We start from the raw sequence: 10,008 nt of genomic DNA, 5'->3' as shown, positions 1-10,008 counted from the left end.
ACAATGGAGTCCGAGCCCACTTCTGTTCTCAGCCAAACCGCACATGCACTTTCCAGTCAGGTTGCTGGATAGTGACCAGATTCGGTAACTGTTCCTGATCTCACCCTTCCCTGCAGGGCACAAGATCAATTGCTTGCCCCAAGTACTGTCCCAACGTTGTTGGATGGGGCTGCATTAATTGACTCGGCTGCACATCTGGGACTGCATTTACCACTGACACCTCTGGAGGGAGAACCTTGGGGTTTTTTTTTTGCAAAAATGAAGCATGCGTCAAGCTTTACAAATGGACACATCTCCCAAGTGTTAACCAGAGAAGTTACGAATAATCATCCCGACCTCACGTGACACCCATCGCTCTTCGGTTTGCAATAGAACAGCTGTTTCAATGCAACGTAAGGACTTCAGACGCACAACTTGCCCCATGAGGTGCCTGTAAGGGTGGCTAAACCGAGGATTAGACAACATTTTAACACTATTTTACTGGCCTGATTCATAAACTACAACTGAAAACAAAGATAAGCTAAGTTTGTACCGATGAATACAGAGATAAATAAGGAACAGCAATACCATCAGACTCCTGACGTCCTGCAAAGATTCTTTAATTTAACAGAAGGCAATCAATACAGTATTGCAATCATTACATTATTGAAACCAACTGGTGATATGCTAGGGAGGAATCTCTGCAATATGCAGAATACATGAAGATTTTCATTAAACAGCAAAATTGTGCTCATTTTCTTAGTGTTGCAGGTGACAGACAAAACCCTCAACTTCACTCATTCTCCCACTCCATTCACCCAACAACCAAGTTCAAACTCAATAGGATGAGGTTGATGCCTTGTGGAATCTTCACAGCTGATCTTGGCTGTGCCTTTTTTTTCCTGGCTCGCTAACACTGGCAAGTAAAAGAATGCACTGAGCAGGACGAGTGGGATCACTACAGGGCTTGCACATGGATTCCTGTAAAGGCTGTTTTACTTTAACATGCCGACCACCCACCCAGCATAAGCATCCTGAACATCCTATATTTGAGGCGGGGAGAGGAGGGAGGGAGGGAGGGAGTCCAAGACCTGAACTTCCACAAGTTCGGAGAACTGCAGTTGCAGGCAGTGCAAAAATGCTGGATTCCATCCGATTGGTCCTCCGACTCGCCCAATAGGGACTTGGAAGCCAATGCAAAAAACAACATAAAATAGGTGAGCAGTGCTCGTTATTTGTGGGTCTTCACTTTAACACAGTGCCCTGACCTACAACATAACAATGAAAGCATTACAACCTGTGTTTTCTAAGTCCTGTCCTATAGATTGTGTGTGTGGACTGAATGCACATCTTTCCATTACACTTTGAGAAAACTTACGTTCAAAGATTACAGTACACAATATTCCAACCATACAGCCCCCTCTTCCCATACCATTGCTTCAGACTCTGTTACATGTCGACCTTTTGGGGGGTTTCCATAGAAACCAAGGACTCATTTGCCCACACGAGTCACCTCAATTCAAAATAATTCATTGTATCTCAATCACTTCGAAAAGTGTGAGGAATGTAATAAGGTGCTATATAAATGCAAGTCTTTCTTTGGCTGCAGCTTCTTTGACATTTGGAGGATGTTAGTGCTGCCAGCTCCTGCCGCCAGGGCTTTGGCAGCACCCGAGAAGGAACTTGCCAGCTGCCAGGAAGAACTGCTTTTTTTTGTTAAGAAAAAACTCTTCGCAGCAGCCAGCTTTAGCATGTCTGTATGCCGAGGCTGTTGTCAGCTGTCCAAGACTCAACAAAAAATAACATCTAGACTTTCACTTCCCAACCTCAAAGGGAAAGATGAAGTCAGATCGGAGTCTGCGATGCAGTTTCCGTATAGTCGTGGAGAACCCGTGACCTGAAGCCTTAGCAGACAAGCAGCCCGTAAACTAAACTAGAGAACTCCCGCCATAGTCTGAGGACGATGCTCTGCAACTCCCCAACCCCCAGAGATAATAACTGAGCCACTCTGATGAAACTTGTGTAGCCCCCGCACTTCCATCTCACACTTCTTTCATACCCCACTCCCCCACTTCTCCTGAAGGTGCTGCCCCATGCTGGGGCACCTCGATAGGCACCGCTAGCTCTCTGGTACCTTATCCAAGTGGCCTTGTGTGGGCCTAGACAGCAAGAGTTTCCTGCTAGTCAACCATGGAAGGCATGCCAACTGGACGGGATTCTTTCCTCACCCAGTATCATTCCAGTCATTTGCCAGGGGTCGAGAGCAAGCAACAACACTGGCTACCTTGTGATTTCGGCCCTCCCTCCCTATCCCAGAGCCAAAGGGAGTGCCTCACCTGTTGCCCACCTGATAACAGCTCATGGACCACAGAGCAGTGGTAAAACCTGGGACCTTCTGGTCAGTAAGGACATCCACTGACCCAATGGGCAGCTCACAGTAATGTTTAAATGCTGCCCTTTATTGGACTTCATGTCTAACAAAGCTGGTCTCAGTCAGTCAATGGGTATCAAAGACTGAAAGGAGTCCCTTATTTATAGGGTCAGCCCAAATCGAGATGCATTCCCCATTAAACTAAGCTCCCAAAATAGGCTTGTATGGAATAGCACTGTAACACAGCACTGCTCCAACACCAAAACAGTGGTACTGCTTCAGAACAAATTCTAACCTACATATTACAAAAAGAAAGTTCATCTTTTTTGCTGAGCTGACTGTGTGCAGAAAGCGAAGCTGCTGGACAGGGAAGTTCTTGAATTTTATATGATATACACACATTAAATACTTCACCTAATTTTCTGCAATTGAATTCCTACAAGATGCGTACTGTGCAAAATATCTTGCTGCATTTCCATACCTTGAGTTTCATTGAGTGATCGGAGCCAGATATCCTCACCCCAGTTTCACTCATGCACCTCACCGTCATGCTGGCTGTCTTGATGAATGGACAGCCTGCAAGTACCTTTTGTCCATATATTACACAGAATGAGGGTATAAGCAGGCTCGAACATCTACGTGGTATACCTCACCCTCGGGTTTCCATGCATAACAAACTCAGGGCTGCGTACATATGTCTATCCTTTATTCCCCAGGCGTGAATATATATATATATATTTTTTTTTTTAAAAGACTGCAATGTGCTCCCCCATCCAGTATGGAAGCCCCACATCAAACTCGGAACAAAACAAACGATGTAATTCGGTTCCCAACGCGCAATGTGATTGCGGGAACACACTTGTTAAATCAGTCGAGCCCGGAGAGGGCGTCAGCTGTGAAGCACAGAGGCAGCAGGGAAAAGCAATACTTCAAGCTTTAAATTGGTTCTGCACTGGTCCTGCGCTGAACAGGACACTGATGTATTTGAGGTGATTCGCGGCGAGTGACCCAATCAGTTGGGGAGATACATTGCTCCCCTCTTCTTTTCCACTTATCTCACGCTCTGAGACATGTGCAAGGGCGTCAGCATCTCCTCGAAGATGGCTCCTTTCACGTTGGATCCTCTTAGGTTTGCTTCCTGCAGGTCGCAGCCAGAAAGATCACAATTCTGGAACGTAACATTTTAACCGATTAGAACTAATCTGACGGACGGAGGAGGTGATTGTAAGTTAAAGTACACTTATATAGCTCAGTGTGCCTGTACCCCCGTGACATGGACTTCAATAATGTGCAGGTGGACAGGATGAAAATTACCCCCTCGGCGGTTTAAAGGGGAACACGCTGTACGGGGGGTGCTTTTTGCAAAAACCTTTTGCTGCCTTATTGCCTAAATGAGTATTTACATTCTTTGTGCTTTGCACCAAAATGAGGAATTGATTTTAACTTCTTATTTTTTAAACTTTTGAAAAGAGGGGCCATAAATATAAGACGGTCACCCACAAATCCAAAAAGGGACTTCTTTACCAAGAGAGTGGTTACAATGTGGAACACGCAGTGGTTGAGGTGAATCGTATAGATGCATTTAAGGGGAAGTCAGGTAGGTCCACGAGGGAGAAAGGAATAGAAGGATATGCTGATAGGGTGAGATGGAGTAGGGAGGGAGGAGGCTCGTGTGCAGCGTAAACACCAGCATGGACCGGATGGGCCAAATGGCCCGTTTCTGTGCTGTAAAATTGTATGTAATACCCTTCGTTCTTTATGTGTGAGTCTAGACATTGAGAGTCAGCAGACTATACCACCATCGGGGACACTGCAACTCAGCAAGATCCTGTCCTCACTTGGATGTCTGCATACACAATTCCAGCGGGGAATCACTGGATAGTGAGTGAAAGAGAGAGCCATTTCTGAGCTGCTGAGGCCACTGATTTTCACTTTCAAGTGCTGACTGATCACCTGCACGTTTCCAACATTTTCTATGTTTATTTCAGTGCTGGCTGTCTTGTCTTCGCTTTTAAACCGGTCACAAGTCCAATTCCCCTCTTTTTATTCTGCCATACCCCATTTTGTGGTTATCGTAGGTTATTACATTGAGGTGATAATCAATCGAAAGCTAAGGACTTGTGTTTTATTTTTCTCTCACCTCCAAGTCTGTCCCAGCTAACGTCGCCCCTCGGAGATTGCAGTTCTTCAGCTTGGCATTCTTCAGAGTGGCCACTCGAAGGTTAATCCCAGTCATCTGACTTCCTTCCATATCCACTCCTTTCAGGTTTGCACCTGAGAAACACCACGACAATTACTGCTTCCTGTTAACTCCTTCATTTATGTCCCCCTCCCCTCTCCATTACCACTGAAACTCTCTCTCTCTCTCTCTCTCTCTCCCCCCCACCCCCCCCCCCCCCACTCCCCCACACGCTGAATCTGTAACCTCCCACTGGACTACAGTTCAGTGCAGACACCGAACCCAAGTGGCCATTTTTCAAGGTGTCAGCCGTGGCTCAGTGGGCAGCACTCTCGCCTCTGAGTCAGAAGGTCGTGGGTTCAAGTCCTACACCAGGGACCTGAGCACATAACCCAAGCTGGCATTTCAGTGCAGTACTGAGGGAGTGCTGCACTGTCGGAGGTGCCGTCTTTCAGATGAGATATTAAACCGAGGCCTCCTCTGCCCTCTCAGGTGGACGTAGAAGATCCCATGGCACCCTATTCGAAGAAGAGCAGGGGAGTTCTCCCCACTGTCCTGGCCAATATTTATCACTAAAACAGATTATCCGGTCATTATCACATTGCTGTTTGTGGGATCTTGCTGTGCGCAAATTGGCTGCCATGTTTCCTACATTACAACAGTGACTACACTTCAAAAGTACTTCACTGGCTGTAAAGCACTTTGGGGATGTCCTGAGGTTGTGAAAGGTGCTGTATAAATGCAAGTCTTGCTTTATTTTTCATTTTTAGGTGTCGGCAGGCGATCAGGCTGTGGGGTTATCACGGGCAAGCCCAGCTCTCACCCGATCTTCACACGCACACTTTCCAGATGGGGGCGTTTGCGTCACTAGGCAGTGCTTAGTGACGAAGGGTGTTAACACTGGGTGGGCTGCCCAAGGAATGCTGAGCCAATGCCCAATGCTCTTACCTCAGCTGAGATTTGATTAAGTCAGGAGAGAACGAGGGCTGAACCTGGGACTTTCCAGCTCTGTGCGGCTCAGTTTCGCCCACTGAGCCTCGACCTCCACTACATTTAGGCCAGACCGCAGCCTCCTTCACCGGATGAGACAGTCCTGAATGTCGAAGAGGGAGCCACATGGCAATTCAGAAAGAACAGCCTTCCCCCTCAAGATGATTCAACTCACCTTCCAAATTGGCCTTGAGGCCAGAAGGATCCTCAAAGTTGCAGCCCTTCAGCGATGCCCCCTCTGCGTTCGAACACAGCATCTTAACCCCTTGGAGGTTGGCACCCTGACAGAGCAAAAACATTCCCCAGTGAAAACAATGAATCAACGCCTTCAATCTCTGCTGCGCCGCAGAAAAACAAATCGAGCCACTGAGGACATTCTCAACAGGAAGGAACTGGTATCAATAGCGGTCGGTAAGAATTTAAAGCTCCAAATCAAACATTTACAAATTCAAGCTTCGGTGCCACTGGTTTCACATCAGCTCACGTCCAGCATTGATTTCCACTTCAGATATCCGGAATTCTATGCACCAATCATCCAAAACCCCCTCGATTAGATTCCAGCCTGTTACTCACTGCTGGGGCTGCATTATTTTGACAGTCTCAATGCAATTCCGAGTGGGCACGGGTTTGCAGCAGAAAACTGCCCCTAATTCAGCACGAATGGAAATCAATAAAAGACACTCATACTTACATCCAGTACGGCTCCAGACAGGTCAGCCCGTTCCAGGTTTGAACAGCAGAGATTTGCGTGGCTGAGGTTGCAATTGCTAAGGTTAGCCATCTTAAAGTTGATATAGCGAAGGTCCAGTCGGGATAAATCGGTCCCTCGAAAATTCAGACCCTGCAGCGGAGTGAAGTATTTTAAAGTTATATCATAGAATCTTACAGCACAGGAGGAGGCCATTCAGCCCATCGTGCCTGTGCCTGCTCTCTGAAAGAGCTGTCCAATTAGTCCCACTCCCCCACTCTTTTCCCCATTGCCCTGCAAACTTTTCCTTTTGAAGTATTTATTTATCCAATTCCCTTTTGAAAGTTATTACTGAATCTGCTTCCACCGCCCTTTCAGGCAGAGCATTCCAGATCAGAACAACTCGCTGCGTAAAAAGATTCTCCTCATCTCCCCCCGATTCTTTTGCCAATTACCTTAAATCTGTGTCCTCTGGTTACCGACCCTCCTGCCACTGGAAACAGTTTCTCCCTATTTACTCCATCAAAATCCTTCATGATTTTTAACACCTCTATTAAAATCTCCCCCAATCAAAATCTCTCGTCTTCACTCATTGCCCTCTCTAACTGACTATGTCCGGGCCTCGAGGCTGAGGGATGCCTCACCTCCCCCCAGTCTCTCCCTCCGCCTACAAGCTGCGGGGCTTTGAAAACTTCAAGCTTGGCGCCAGCTAATCAACGCTTCCCGATTTACTTGATCTGCTCTCAGTGCTTTCCAACCTCGGGCGCTGCACAGCACTGCGGGCCCTGGCCCTTCACCTTAGTCACTGAATGAAACGTGCGACATTATCTTTGCAAGTGGTAACACGGCCAAAAAAGCGGGCGCAGATCAAAATCCGAAGAAGTGTAATGGTCTCTCTGGGGATTGTTTCCAGGATCCCATCACTTCCTGTTCACCCTCCGGAATTAAATCGCCATTATATACCAATCTCTTTTTTTGAACAAGGTTCATCCGGACCAAACAAATGGCCTCACATTGATCATATCCCACGGGGGTTATCGCCACAATCTGTACTCAGGTTACCGAGCGGCTTTTGTGTTGAAAAATAAAAATGACTCACTTTTAAGCACCCCCCGAGTGGCTCAGTGCCACTGCCAGGTGTACAGGTCAGGAAGGTCCCGAGGTTGATCCCCAATCTATGCTGAGCTGGCTGATCTCAGCCTGGATGGCAATGGGGATGCTGTAATCTACCCCGTTGCCACTAAATGAGGGAAACCTTCCCCCCGCTACTGTCCTCCCACAGGATTCCAGCTTCCAATTGCTAACCAGCGACTCATGCTCTACAGCCCTGTGTGTAGACATTGAACGAGGATCGGGTTCAACCTGCAGCCAAACCCCCAGACACACACCCTCTGAGCAAACAGATAAGGAACGCCGTACACGGGTGAGTTACCGGACGGCTGCAGGCACCTGGGAAACTGTATCCAAGCACGAGTCAGAGACAAGAGGGAAAAATGGGAAGTAAAGCATTTTCTGTTCTCCCCACCTTGGATTCCTCGCTGCACGCGCCACGCCGAGCCGAGAGGGCAGGAAGTGCCCGGACCTGCCAATCCGACTCTTTCTTTGTCCAGAAGGAGGTGCAGCGGTGTGGATTCTGGCAGCAGGTGATATTCAGTCAGCAACTTGCCAGGTGGGGAAGTGTGGGTACAGATATAACCTTCTACTGAACTGCAACCCAGCGCAACAGAGTTCCTGCATTCAGTGCTGCCTGAGAGTGAATGGGCCCTAAAACCCACATCCAGCCACTGCATGCTCAACAAAGACAGATTCATTCTTTAGGAAAGACGTGAAGGCCTGAGAGAGGGTGCAGAAGAGATTTACCAAAATGATTCCAGGGATGAGGGACTTTAATTACGTCGCTGGACTGGAGAAGCTGAGGTTGTTCTCCTTGGAACAGAGAAGGTTGCAAGGAGATTTGATAGAGGTGTTCAAAATCATGAAGGGTCTAGACAGAGTAGATAAACTGTTCCCATTGGCAGAAGGGTCAAGGACCAGAGGACATAGATTTAAGGTGATTGTCAAAAGAACCAAAGGTGACATGAGGAGAAACTTTTTTACACAGCGAGTGGTTAGGATCTGGAATGCACTGCCCGAGGGGGTGGTGGAGGCAGATTCAATCATGGCCTTCAAAAGGGAACTGGATAAGTACTTGAAAGGAAAAAATTTGCAGGGCTACGGGAATAGGGCGGGGGAGTAGGACCAGCTGGATTGCTCTTGCTTAGAGCCGGCGCGGACTTGATGGGCTGAATGGCCTCCTTCCGTGCTGTAACCTTTCTATGATTCTGTTCACCATTACCTGACACCGAAGCTCAGATTTTGTTGGTGTTGCTAATAGAAACCGGACAAATTCCTTCCGGGAAATAGGAGAGTGGTCTTCAGCTGGTAACGAATTCTAGAATAAGCAAACAATAACATTACAATTAGTCACACAATCCACTTGGTAACTGAAAACCTTGCAGTTGATGACTACAGTGCGGAGTGCAGTACGGAGCCATGGGGACCAGGGGGGGTCCCAGGATCGATCCACAAATTAGCTCACTTCAGGCTAAGGAGAAAGCCTCTCATCGCTGGAACCCGGGTTCAAACACTGCCCACACCGATAGGGTGGAAGTTTTCTCTGGTTGGTGATTTTAAAGGTCATACAGAAAAAGAACGCCCTCAATACAGGTGGACCCGATGCTATCCCCACAGGCACACAGGCACGTGCACACACATATACAGGCACGTGCACACAGGCACGTGCACACACACACACACACATATACAGGCACGTGCATGCACACACACACACACACATATACAGGCACGTGCACACACACACACACATATACAGGCACGTGCACACACACACACACATATACAGGCACGTGCACACACACACACACATATACAGGCACGTGCACACACACACACACATATACAGGCACGTGCACACACACACACACACATATACAGGCACGTGCACACACACACACACACACATATACAGGCACGTGCACACACACACATATACAGGCACGTGCACACACACACATATACAGGCACGTGCACACACACACACACACATATACAGGCACGTGCACACACACACACACACATATACAGGCACGTGCACACACACACACACATATACAGGCACGTGCACACACACACACACACATATACAGGCACGTGCACACACACACACACACATACAGGCACGTGCACACACACACACACACACACAGGCACGTGCACACACACACACACACACATATACAGGCACGTACACACACACACATATACAGGCACGTGCACACACACACATATACAGGCACGTGCACACACACACACACACACACATATACAGGCACGTGCACACACACACACACACATATACAGGCACGTGCACACACACGAACACACACATATACAGGCACGTGCACACACACGAACACACACATATACAGGCACGTGCACACACACGAACACACACATATACAGGCACGTGCACACACACGAACACACACATATACAGGCACGTGCACACACACAAACACACACATATACAGGCACGTGCACACACACACACACACATATACAGGCACGTGCACACACACGAACACACACATATACAGGCACGTGCACACACACACACATATACAGGCACGTGCACACACACGAACACACACATATACAGGCACGTGCACACACACACACATATACAGGCACGTGCACACACACGAACACACACATATACAGGCACGCACACACACTTTCCAG

At 47.9% G+C, this 10,008-nt stretch overlaps 1 protein-coding gene across 1 annotated transcript in view; it reads right to left on the bottom strand.

Moving 5' to 3' along the window:
* Window positions 1–583: 583 nt before the first annotated feature.
* Window positions 584–10,008, bottom strand: part of LOC137335853 (BTB/POZ domain-containing protein KCTD9) — a 30,539-nt gene continuing 21,114 nt past the window's right edge. The window contains exons 8-12 of the mRNA XM_068001333.1: window positions 8,543–8,638; window positions 6,211–6,360; window positions 5,695–5,800; window positions 4,491–4,624; window positions 584–3,518 (exon numbers count right to left, since the gene is read on the bottom strand). Of these exons, the coding sequence (XP_067857434.1) occupies window positions 3,402–3,518; window positions 4,491–4,624; window positions 5,695–5,800; window positions 6,211–6,360; window positions 8,543–8,638 (603 nt within the window). The 3' untranslated portion in view covers window positions 584–3,401. The remainder of the gene's footprint in view (window positions 3,519–4,490; window positions 4,625–5,694; window positions 5,801–6,210; window positions 6,361–8,542; window positions 8,639–10,008) is intronic.

The sequence above is a fragment of the Heptranchias perlo genome, chromosome 20, assembly GCF_035084215.1.
Source record: "Heptranchias perlo isolate sHepPer1 chromosome 20, sHepPer1.hap1, whole genome shotgun sequence".
Taxonomy (NCBI): domain Eukaryota; kingdom Metazoa; phylum Chordata; class Chondrichthyes; order Hexanchiformes; family Hexanchidae; genus Heptranchias; species Heptranchias perlo.
The sequence above is the reverse complement of the archived record's forward strand: the minus strand, read 5'-3'. Positions and strand labels throughout refer to the sequence as shown.